This window comes from Anopheles stephensi, chromosome 2 (genome assembly GCF_013141755.1).
Source record: "Anopheles stephensi strain Indian chromosome 2, UCI_ANSTEP_V1.0, whole genome shotgun sequence".
NCBI classification, from domain to species: Eukaryota; Metazoa; Arthropoda; class Insecta; order Diptera; family Culicidae; genus Anopheles; species Anopheles stephensi.
This window is the reverse complement of record NC_050202.1, coordinates 79,174,326-79,186,928: the sequence shown is the minus strand read 5'-3', so window position 1 is coordinate 79,186,928 and position 12,603 is coordinate 79,174,326. Positions and strand designations below refer to the sequence as shown.

The 12,603-nt window shown below is 43.2% G+C and overlaps 1 protein-coding gene across 9 annotated transcripts in view; it reads left to right on the top strand.

The window, feature by feature from the left end:
- Nucleotides 1-1,564: 1,564 nt before the first annotated feature.
- Nucleotides 1,565-12,603, top strand: part of LOC118505428 — a 33,219-nt gene continuing 22,180 nt past the window's right edge. For 2 of the 9 annotated variants that reach the window (XM_036041201.1, XM_036041192.1), the window contains exons 1-2: nucleotides 1,630-1,860; nucleotides 4,120-5,713. In XM_036041201.1, coding sequence (XP_035897094.1) covers nucleotides 5,696-5,713 — 18 coding nt within the window. In that variant the 5' untranslated portion in view covers nucleotides 1,630-1,860; nucleotides 4,120-5,695. Of the gene's footprint in view, nucleotides 1,861-2,826; nucleotides 2,950-3,796; nucleotides 3,943-4,119; nucleotides 5,714-12,603 lie in introns of those variants that run through there. The other 7 variants (XM_036041197.1, XM_036041196.1, XM_036041195.1 and 4 more) reach the window with 7 other exon arrangements.

The window sequence follows — 12,603 nt, the reverse complement described above, 5'->3', positions numbered from 1 at the left end:
TGTTTTCGTACACACAACACATTCTGAGGTTAATAAGAAAATAAAACCAACAGATTATTACAATAAAATTCGAATAAACACATCACAAAAAAAGGAAGTTTAGAGATGTTGTTCAATCACATTACACACCACAATCTCGACTAGTGAGAAGAAAATAACTGGGCCATTTGCCTTCGAAACCGTGTGCCTCTTAATGAGCATACCAGATCAACAAAATTTGTCGCCACATCACATCTTCATCAAATCTTGGTGCTGGTCGATCAACTGGTATCGCGGGAACTTCTTGAAACATTCCTGTGTCAATACCAAAACGCAAACAAAAACGGAATCAATGTTTTACTAAGTAATTTTTTTTTAACAATATTACTGAACAAAACACAATCACTTAGTTACCAGAACGAACCTGACTAGAACATACTTCTCAATATGTATTCTCAAGCAGCACGTGCTCGAAAGAGAGAAAAACGTCGCCACGTGGTTTTGCGCTCTGATGCATTTAAACTAAACGAACACGCGTCCATTCACCCATACAGACAAATATCCCGTTTGCGAGTTTTCTCGTATATTTTTATTCTTGTATTTAAAAAAGCTCCAACACCTTTCTTCACTTTAGTTTTGGAAGTGAACATCTGTGAAGAGTTTTCTATCGGGCCTCCCACTTGCTAGGGGTGAAAAAGGGTATCCTTTCCGAATGACTTCACACGCGTATACGCCACAGTACGGGAGTCTCTCCGGTGGCATGCGCGTGTGTGAAGTCGTGTTAGTGCACGTGAGCACTAGAAGAGAATGAACAACATAGCAATCGGAGCGGCGATGCTTGCGAGCGAACCAGCACACACATCGCGTCAGCTGAGGGATATTGCGTGCTAGTGCGGCTGATAATATTTTGCTGGTGTGTGCGAGCAGCACAGCAAACAATTAAGATCGCCCCAACAACGGCAGTGGTTGCGCCGGCCTTTTTTGTAGCTTGATTTCACCGGTTGGGCCGGTGCGGTGTGTGAATGTATGTGAAATGAATAAAGAAAAGCAGTAGATGCGATAGCCATATTTTGATTCGCAAGGATGGTTGCGCTGGAAATTCAGTAATTTCGTGCGACTCTCGCTCTCTCATACTTCTTTACACATTGGTAAAAAACATGGTTTGAGATAAAATAGGTAAATAAACTCTGAAAAAAGGTGTATTTTTCAATTCGAAATGATTCATAAAAACCAATTCTTCAATGAAACGGAAACATCACACGGACATTGAACATTGAATGATTTAAAAAGTATTTGATACATCGACAGGACACGTTGTTTACTGTTCATATTAGTTTTAAAAAAATGGAACAAACAAAATAATTACTTAACTCTTTGAACTGAATTTTGACCGTGTGCGGTGCCTGTTGTTCCATAGTTGATCCGTCCCGACGCGTTCTCAATGTGTGTTCGGTGATGTATGCGGATTTATCACAGCATGCCTTGGATGCGCTTTCGTTGTGTGTGGCGTAGTGAAGATGGCGTAGTGCGCTACTACATGTGGTGTAACTGTATTGTAGAGCAGCAGCAGCCTGATCGAACTTGTCGTTAGTTCGTCCTCCCGCAGCGAACCAGTCGTGCAGATTGTTTCAGTTGCTCCGGAAGGTAACATCGCAGTTTGGGAGACGTCCGCCATCGAGTGACTTCCGGGTTAAAGTGCCTACTTTCTGTGTGCGATTGTGCTGTTTCCTTTTTTCTCTGGTATCTGTTCAGCCACTTCCGGATGAGTGATCCTCCGAAATTGAATTTTATATCACTGCAGTTCGCGAAAGAGTGTGGGGACAGGCGGTCATCATCACATTAACGATAGGAAAACGGCCGGTTGGAGTGAATGTGAAGAAGGTAGTAGTGCTGTAATTTTGTGCTTGATTGTGTGCGATATTTTTCGGTAAAAAGACTTCTGAACAGCCAAAAACCGTATCGTCCAAAGCGTGCCAGGATAAAGAATCGCGAAAATGTGGTTGTGTTATTTCGCTAGAAACCAGCCTATTCCTTTGCATGACATGATGCTGTTCTGGAAAGCTCGACCCCAAGCACACACAGGAACAAACTGATGAATAATATTCGCTTGCCGGAGGTGATAGTGTGATGAGTGAAAGAGGCCTACACTGGTGCCCGTCCAGGCTTTCTTCCTATTCTTCGCTGGGTGTGGTGCATCGGGATAATGTTTATCGGTGTGTTGTGTCGGTCCCGGCATGTGCAGTGTGTGTTTTGCGTTCCGTGGCCGAATCCTAGTTACCGGTGCATTAGCCCGTGTCTCATTTTCCGTATTAAGTTTTTTCACTCAACACCGGTAGAAGTATTGCGGGTAGGGATAGATTTTTCGGACAGTTTTTTCCCCCCCACTGAATGCCTGTTGAAATGGCGTGGAAGAATAAGTTACTGATAACAAGGACTCATTTCCCTTAGTGGTTGTGTGATAGGCCATGGAGCCGGCGCTTTCTAATGTAAATACATCCTGCTCACACGTTGAAATCGCAATATGTTTCACACCCACCATCACCACTCCGTCTTTCGAGGAGAACACATCAAAATTGTCCAGTTTTCTAAAAATGGCCTTGCTACAATAAGCAAGGATTGATGTAGCAAATAAATATCCAACTTTGACTGTCGCACACGATTCCAACCAGTCCAAGAAGACGGCTTCTTCACGTTGAACCAGTCGTCGACCAGTCGACGCATACTGCTACACGGAATTCGCTGACAATAAGTATGGGAGGTTTTTGTTCCACCAGCACACACGCCTTACGTCTCCTTTTGTTCGATCGGGTTTGTGTAGTAGTGATCATCGGAAAATCGGTACAGTTCCGTTATTCCCCAACGTCGTCACCGGCAACTGGTTGACCGTTACCGTTCTGCAGAATGTTCTGTCAGTCGATCTATCCGTTTCGTCGCCGCAGCACGCTTGGTTGTTGTATGTAGTCAGTGAAGGTAAAAATGTTGGTGTATTTTTTCTTCGTTGCTGGAGCCCGGTTCGAACCTACAAGTTGATTGTCGATAATTTTTAGAAAAAAAGACTACTCGGATATCAAGTCGCGATCGGACCATCAATCCGTGCGCCAAGATTTGACAATCGAGCTGCGGGTAAAATCTTATCAAGAAAGCAAAAAGAATGGTAGGAAGATTCTTTTGTAATAGTAGACAAAAAAGAAGAAAAAGGAAGATCGACACATTTTGCATTAGCTGAGCGTGCGAACCGCTGTCGTTTTTAGACTTTGACCGGCTCTGTAGTTTCTGAGTCGCATTTGCAAAGTTTTTAGTGATCCTCCATTTTGTTTTCAGTTCGAAAGCGGTTTGGTGCACACGTGTATGATCATCGTCGAGAGGGGCTCACTTATGTTTATAGTGTGGTTGTGTGTTTTTCTATTGAAATTAAATGTACTTTTCATGTCCTCGTCTCAATAGATACTTTTTATCTGTGGAAAATTTTGGTTCAAAAATGTTTTCCCTTTTTAATTTGAGAAGTTGTAAAAGTAAAATTGCTTCTATCAATGCAAGTTCTATTGCGTGTACATGAGTCCTCGTACGAGGTTTTGGAGAAGAAATTTACCGTTAGCACGCGTTTGTACTACGGCAGAAAACCATTTTGTGTCTCGCACACAGAGTGTCTTCCTCTCTTTCTATCGTGTTGTGTGTGTTCTCGTTTTAACAACCCGTTTGAGCCGCTGCTTCGTGTCCGGCACACGCAAACTCGGTGAGTGTGGTTGGGGAAAGCACATCCTGCCGCTGGTACAATTTCGGAAGGATTTATCGAATCCCTCGAGAAAAAGCAATCTCATTGCCGTGGCGTGCGCCGCCTGCTTCGGATCGTGTGAAGAAGCTTTGGCGAAAACTGTGTGTGTGTGTTGTGTGTGGTTGCTGCGCTCAGGTTATCGAAGGACATCGCACACATCCACACTGCTTGACCGTTCAACTGTGTGCAAGGTTGTGGTTTGAAGTTAATTTTTTAGTTTAGTGATTTAATATGTGAAGTTTGGGGTGAAATGTTGAAATATGTCTCTAAATTGTAAAGTTTTTTTTTCTCGCTGAATTTATACATTTATACTAATTGTTTTTATTACTCATGTTTTCTTCATTTCATTTGCATGCCGTTCATCAAAGGGAAACATTAATAGCTGGTGTAGTTAGTTCCTGTGGATCGCGGATGCATTATCGTTTCGTGTTTTAGCCTTCCCTATTCTCGGTGCGTGCCAAAAGTTGTGTCGGTGGTGCCCATCCACTACTAACGAGCGTGGATTGCCGGTGAGGTGTACCAACACCACGACGGACATCGGAATATGCTGCGCTGCTGGAAAGTGCTACGTGATATTTGCGAAAAGTAGGCTGCTTCACCCAGCATCGATTGAGAATAAGTTTTTAGGAGGCTGCGGGAGAATGAAAAGTACAACAAAAGTGTGAAAAAAAAAGGAAACTGACTACAGAAAGCAATATCGCGAATGAGTTCGGTTGTGCGAGAGGAGGAGGACCTGCAACGAAGAGATAGGGCGCGATAAAAGAGACGGACACGAACTATGAATACTTAATTCCTTGTGCCTGCCTGGCATATATATATACCCACCAGCTTGCCGCATGTGTAACGGCCAGTAACAGCGCGCACTGTTAGGATCCAGTTTAGTTAGTGTGTTTTTCTTATTTCCTTTGGAGTAGCGCCCCAACCGAACGGAGAAGAGGAGGAGGAGCGCAGGACGTTCATACGCTTTTCCTGTGAGATCGCGGATTTTTGCATTTGTGTGTTTGTGCGTGAATGTGTGCTCTGTATAAGTGAATGCGTGAATGCTGGCGTGCATTATTAAGCCAGCTGTGTTTCGATGTGCGAAAAAGAAACATAAAAACATTGATGTGTCTGCTACGAAAGAAAGTTTCGTACAACGGGGTGACAACACATCAGCATCATCTGTCGTCAATATAGCGCCAGAACGGCGTGCATTAGTTTGTTTAAACGTGTGCCTAGTAAACGTTTATTTATTTATTTATTTGTTTTGTTTTGCACCTAAAAGTGTGCAATCGGGGGGAACAATTACGAGATAGAAATAAGGGTTCACTACACTCGAGTTGGAAGAAAATACCGGCAATCTTGAACTTTGCCGACCAGTTCCACGAAACGTGTGCGCGAGCTTTTCGACCGCCTCGGAGATAGCAGATCTGACTGTGAGTCCTGTGTCAACAGCATCTGGCAGAAGAGAGAGGAAGGAGTGTTTCGAAAACATTTCCGATTTCGCTGCTAAGGACGAACGCTTCGGAACGAAACACAGCGGATATACTCTGTACCTGGAAGTTGTCGGCCAGAGGCTAAGAAACGACAGTTGGCAACGAACACTACATAGACGTTTGTCGTTCCTTTAACCGCACTGTTCTTGCGAGTGTGTTGGTAAAGCAGCGTCTCATGACCAACCACACTACGGCTGTGCATTAGAATCGAACGGATGCTTCGTCGCCGGTTTTGTGTGCGGACTAGAGTGTAACCAAATATTGTATGCTTGTGTGCTCGAATCGCTTGAATCGCAAAATTCGTCATAGCCGCCGTGAACACTCCTCCATCGTGTTTACTCTCGTGTGAGTAAAAGTGTGAGCTTTTGCAAGTACTTGGAAGAGGGGCCAAAGGCACGCCGCGACACCCAAAACAGGACGACGAGGATTTGAGTTCTCTCCCGAGAGTGCGCAACATACCGACGAAGGGATGCCTTCCCTGCAACAGGTGAGTGTTTTTACTCGTTTACTTCGCCGAGTGTCGGTTTATACATTCGTTTCCGTAAATGCCCTTCAGACGGTTCATTTTATTCAGCCTGGACACGTGGAATCCTTTACGAGAAAAGACGTTCGGTGTACGTACATATATATTGAAACTGAACATATTTCATGCATTGAGGAATTTGCTTGTGTTTGCTCTTTCTAAGTTTTTCTGGCTCAGTTTTTGTTGCTTAGTCATCATGTTAGAAATATCGAAACTCGTGTCAATCACCAAGCGTAACAATTCAAAGAAATGATTAACGCTCCAGCCTTCTTTTTGTGCCAATTGCATGTGTTGCAATTGAGGGATTGTTGGATTAAAATTGGCAATAATAACACTGCAAAATCCTCAATGTGGCTTATCGTGCATTTTGTGGTGAAGTACTTCAATGTAATGCTATTATCTTTCAAATCATTGGGGAGTTTTCTTTAAATAAAATGCTTCAACCAAAAACAACATGATCTTCAGCTCCTCCTAATGGAATAACCTCTTGTTGCCCTAGTTAATTTAATTCACCTTTCACGAATACATTATAATACTAATTAGCGATCGCTGCATCTGTCGAATCAGCGTGCAATGAGGCATTTTTGAGACAGTGCTATGTAGAGATATATTGCGCTGATCTAAGTGATCGTAATTTTAGCGGCTTTTTGTTTTTTAAATCGTTCCCCAAGCACATAAAATTCGTTTATTTTATCCATGCAAAGTAGTTGTTCAGCTGATATTGGAGGCTTTACGAATGAAGCAACTGCTAATCAACATTATTTTGTAGTATCACTGCGTTCTGCTATGTTCGACAAATTGTAACCAATACTTCCCTATGAAGCGCTTCAATCGTAATTTGAAGAATGTACAGATACAAATTATAAGGTGTTAATATGATTAAATTGTTTATATGTTTATTCTGTCATAATGAAACAAATGTGTGCAATGCGCTTTGCCTAGTTCGTTAAAAAAATGAGTTTACGAATTAATTACGATGAATAGAGTTGTGAAAGCAGGACGTTTTTGGTGGTTGTTCATTTTGGGCAATGTGACTTACGGTAGTTTTCCCCATTTTCACCTCGCTTCGCGCACTATTTCCCTTTTATTCGTTAAACTTTTGCTTCGCCAAAAAATGTTCCGTACCGGTTCTTCTGTTGTCCATGGCAGTATTTTTGTGTCTGTACGGTTGGTCAACTTCGACATCATCCCTATCCACCATCGTGTCGTCCGAACCACCAAGGGGGGAGGCAAGGTAAAAGTGTGTACCCAACACACTCCATGCGTAAGTTGGCCGACGCAACAGCGTGTGAATTATAGCGTCTCCTCGGTTTTAATAGTGCTCTGCTCCACCGTTTGATCACGGGTGCCAATAGCAGAGCACCGAAAAATGTCTCTCCGTTGGAGTATGAGCGATAAATGGATGGAGGAGGTGAAGAGGAAGTAGGTGGAGGAGTTTGCCTTAAAAAAACCCCGTCAAAATAAATTAATAAAATGCACACTCTAGTAAAGCGGTGCGATTTAACCAAGATACGGTAAAGTTCGCTGGAGAGCAGGGACACACATTCACCTGGTTAACGGTGGTTAACTTTCTTCAAATTTTAGCCTCACAAAACAGCTCGTGGGGGAAATAAAAGAAAACAAATGCTGGAGAAAGCTGTTAGGTAAGGGTGGAGACAATAAAATTATCAAGCTAAAAGTTTAAATGTATCGGAGATCGGAAATGACTTTGAAGGCGGAAGTAGTAATGTTCAAAAATGTAAAAGTAATAAAATAATATGTGCTAAGTTTAATTTAACTGTTTCTGCCGTTTGTTAGTGTTGAATTTAAAATGATAATCATATAATTTGATTGTAACAAGAATCATCTTCTCAGGTGTAGCATTAGTGCTCATATGAACGGTAATACCTATACTGATTCATACACACCAGTTCCATCCTTGAGTATTTTCTTTTTTCGTTCAGCTTGATAGAAAACATGTAAATGTCATGAAATCGGTAGCTACATTACACTCCAGCGAATCAGTAACACCACGCTCTACTTTCGGTTCCATACCTTTGGTGTCCTTCTCGTTGCAATTGCAGAAAGCAAAAAGGCCCTCATCACACACGATGCCGCGTGGGAGATGCGCACACTTAGGTGTGTAGCACGTTGTATAGTGCTCAATGCCGGTGTGTGCAAGGATGGCACTCTTCTCATACACTTATTAAGTTAATAGAAATATTCTCACCTGTCAACCGAGCGTGTCGAGCGGTGTTTGGACGTTGGACGATGTGCAGCGCGGTGTAGACATTCATTTCCCGTGTGTTCGCCACTACTGACAGCCTTTTGTGCAATGGCTATGCTTCCCATCGTTGGGACTTTGCATAACAGGAATCAAATGCCACATACCATTCATCCAACAATATGTGGCAGGACACTTGCAACGATATGATATGTAGCACGATGTGTTGTAAGTGGGTTTGGGTAGCTAAACGGGATGCACTTCCTGCGTCTTTAAGTGACCGGCCATTCAAAGCGTCTATCGCTTCGGAGGAAGTTCAGGTATGTGTGTGTGTGGGTTTGTGTTGTAAAATGGATGTAAAATGATCGAGAAGAAAATTATTATGGACCCTAGATGGATGGGTGGGGGGGTTACGCTGTGACCTTTTCTACGGTGCTTGTGTTGTTACATGACGTATTCGGCAAAATTGCCTGGAAGTGTGTTTTGTGGCTCTTGTTTAATTATTTATCCATCCATTGGTGTATATTGTTAATGTCGTGTTTTGGTAGGAACATTTTGAATAAAATAAGTAAAACAATGGTTCTTTAAAAATCTAATAAATGCATTTAATTTCAAATGAGACCTACGGCTTTTCATGTTGCACTGGGCACAAGTTCCCAAAAGAGAGGAAGAACCCATATTGTGATATTGATGGTCTCTTCACTGCTGTTGTGTGTGTGCATTAAAGCTAAAGCTTTGGCCTACTCTCTTTGCGCTAAACGCATCTATTTGCTTGGGCGGCTGTGCGCCTCACAGCCGCCATGGGGGGATGCATTTTCCTCTTTAATCACGCAGATACACCACCACCAGCGGGACTCACACTGCCATTACTCCATTCCCTCGGAGTTTGTTGATCGTTAGTCTTCGTTCCGTGTTTTTGTACCGAAAGCGTGTCTCGGGCGCGAGGGAGCCAGAGAGGGAGCAGTAAGGAGGACAAGCCCAGGCAGAAGAGTATATTGACGGTGGTATCATCATCGTCATCGTCATTCTATATCCAACAGGATGCAAACGGGAAAGAAGCACTTCCGACTGTTGAACATCCTGTTGCACATCCTTCGATGCTGTGCGCCGTGTATCGCGCTCTCTGTTTTGCTTTGTCTAAGCGTGTCGATCTCTGGGAACTTCTCTCGCTCTACATTACGGACGGGCATCTACGGACGAATGCGTTCCCCGTGCTTTTCTCCTCCTCATCGCCAACTGCTGACAGGGATTGTTTCTGCTGCAGCCTTCCCTCGGGAAAAGACGACACAAAGCGCCAAAGTTAGAAGAGCGTCTCGTGTGTATTTTCTGCTCACTGTTGCGTGGGTTTTTGTTGGGTGTATGTGTCTCTAGGTATTATGTATCAGGCGGCATGATAGGCATTTTACGATTCGAGAACAATCAGTACGTTCCACTTGTCAGTAATGCGAGTGTGGTGGGGGTAGATAGCTTTAGGAATGCAGCACCGTGAGAAGTAAGTACTGGAGGACGACGCCTTTTAAAGCCGTTTGCCTCTATTATCAATGGAGGTGTATCGTTTGCTAAGTTAGGTCACCTATGGGTTGAAGAATAAAACGCGCGCGAGCGCAGCTAGAGGGTGCGACAATCTGTTACTACCTGTATGCTAGTGCTAAGGTGCGCTTTTCATGCAGCGGTGAACTTGGGAGAATTGTTCAGACAGAAAGACGATTATGCGAAGCGGCGCGATAAAGACGAAGCGTCAGTCCTTGTCACCGGTGGCCGGTACTGTAGCAATTCTCTCGGTACTGTTGGGCGTGGCAGATGCTCGAATTTTAATCACATTATAGCGGTAGATTAGCTACAAGTAAAGCAATCACAGTTAAAGGCTTATTTGGAATTTACACAAGCTCGAATATGAAGTATCGCCAAGGTACGTGTACTGTCTTACGTGGTCGTTTATCATAGCGAAATGAGTTCCATATTTATTGAACAAACATTGATTTTTTAATTGCCTATTATATTATATTTTGCTTCGTTTTTATTAATTTTTAAATACTATTCATTTGGATGTCTTGCTGACCGTATAACGCATTTCAACACGCTTATTGTACGATCCACCAGGCGCCTCCATTGAACGTGGTCTTGCGCACATGTCCGGACAGTTCGAACCAGTAAAGTTGTCAATATAAATGTTTTTAACTGCTCGTTTCTTGTAAAGATTCAGCAGAACAGAAAAATCGTGGCTGGTTCTTGCATGTTGTTAATTTTTGTTCCTTCTACCAGTCGCGCACTTTAATGAGCATCCGGTTTCACCGTTAAAAGCATCTTGTTAAGTTGATTTGGCGGTAATTGTTCCACTTCCTCGTTCATCAGTTTCTAACTTACCGTTTGATGCTTTTCTTTCACATCCCCTTTCGAAGTCTTGTACGTTACTGGCAAATTTGCGTTATCTCAGCAGTAGATTATTGTTGAAGGCAGGGGCAGCCAAGTTCAGAGACATGGGCAAACCTCACTTGTTATAGCAAAATGCCTCTGTCTCTATGAGAGCTGCCTGCATGACCCTGGTGAGACAGGACAATATCTACCCAATAGAGACGAACTATGCAAAGGAAGGGAGAGGACCATACTTAGACGGCTGCAGAAGAAATCGTGAGGAGATTGAACTTTTACGACGTTTAGCACTCTACAGCAGCATATGAGAAGTTGTCTCAGCATATACATCGAGCTGCTTTAACAGTTTTCTCTCTTTGCTCTATCAGGAGTGTCATGATAATATCCTCGTCTGATAAAGCCCTGCAGTGTGTAGTTACTTAGAGTGTACGCATTCAAAATTACATCTCATTTTAGTGCTGTACCAAAAAGTAAATCTATTACCAAGATCTTGTATTCTTGATTGCCACAGCTGGTTTTATTCGTCGCTTGTTTCATTCATATCTCCCTGCTTTAACGTCTTCCAGAAATATGAAAGACGCATCTTTAATTGTCGTTAAATTATTTCTTATTACTATACGTACCCATTATACCGCACGATGTGGCAGTGATCCATCGCGGGAAATATGCGTTTTTCTCGGATGGTGAATATTCGTGGCATAGGAAGAAGGGGGCACACAACGATTGCTAACGAGAGTTTTGGATATCGAGAGAGAGAGGAAGTGCATAGTGCTTGTTGAGGACATTTCAATGATAGGAAAACCGGATGAACGCGCGGCGCCTAGTGTGAAGGTGAACGAAGAGAGATGGTATGGGTGATGTGGAAAACATTGGAATGACATTGTGGCGCCTCATTTGAAGCTGCGTTGGTTTGCTGTTGTTGCTACTACTGCCTCTGCGTATGCTCACTTACGTTTACATACACACGACCCAAAGGGGAGCAGCGTCGACATCAGTGCGGAAAAATGTAGGCTTCTATGCTATGCCCCTGGCCACTACCCTATCTAAGCCACTGTTCGGCTAAGAGAGTGTGTTCGGGGAAAAAATGCTGATCGGTGGCTAAACAGAGAGAGACCATTGCACAACACGCACACAGGGGTGGTTAACAAAAGCGAGATGCCAAACATATGCGCTAGAACACACTGTGGGATCTCTCCCCAGCCATTTTTCCCTTTGTTTTGCCCAGCATTTCCACCGTTACTGGGGTGCATTCAGGTTTTGCAGCATTTACAGCACTTGTGGTTGTTGTCTTCTTTGTTTTTTTTTTTTTTTGGTTGGTTCCATTCTACTTTGGTCCTTTAATCATTCCTGTAATCAGCCTCCAGCACTGCGGGCCAATATCGTTACAACAGACCTTAACACCAAAGAAGAGTTCTGTCGGTGGCAAACCACCGCAGTGTGTATTCACATCACACACACATATCGTTTGCACGTACGTTCTACTACCACCATGGATGAAAAAAGGGGTATCATATGTTAGGGGTGTAGAGGGTTGAGGATTCATGAAGGTCGATTTGAAAGTTATCCGTGCCGTTTTTGTTTTTTACTAGTAATTTCTGTTTGATATGTGCTGATTGTAGTTGTTCGTTTGATAGAATTTTTAACTTTACGAACGTATAGTATAACCATCAAGAAGATTGCTTTTCTGGATTTTAATTTGCAGACTTGTTAGCGAAGAGCTTTGGGAAAATTGAATTAGTTCAGTCCATATATATAGATATATGAACTCACAGTTTCCCAATCAAAAATAATTTTAATTCACTTTTTCTCTCTCAATTCTTTTCATTCCTCCCATCCCTGTGTGTTTGCAATATATCGCACAAGTTGCCCAACTGAATGCAACCACATCCCCAAAGTAATGCTTTTGAATCCTTACGAGCGAACAGGACAAGGTTCGGGTCAGGATCGACATATCCCGCGAGTTCTATTTCCACCTGTTGCGCGCATCCCGAACGGCGGATAGCCGACCGGTCATGAATGAGGCGAATCCTGAAAAGGATTTTATTGCGCCAAGGATATGGAAGAGTGGGAAGGCTGCTCCTTCCTCCCCCCATTATTTACCTCCATCGTGTCCTTCGGTATCAGTAAACTTAGCAGCTACTATCACAACCACAATCACGCCGCGTCATCCTTTTATCCTTCAAATACACACGCACACAGGCGCGCCCGCGCCGAGAATGCTATCACACACATTCGCATATCCGGTAGTCCGCCAGGTTCCGAATGGTAGTGACGGTTGTGT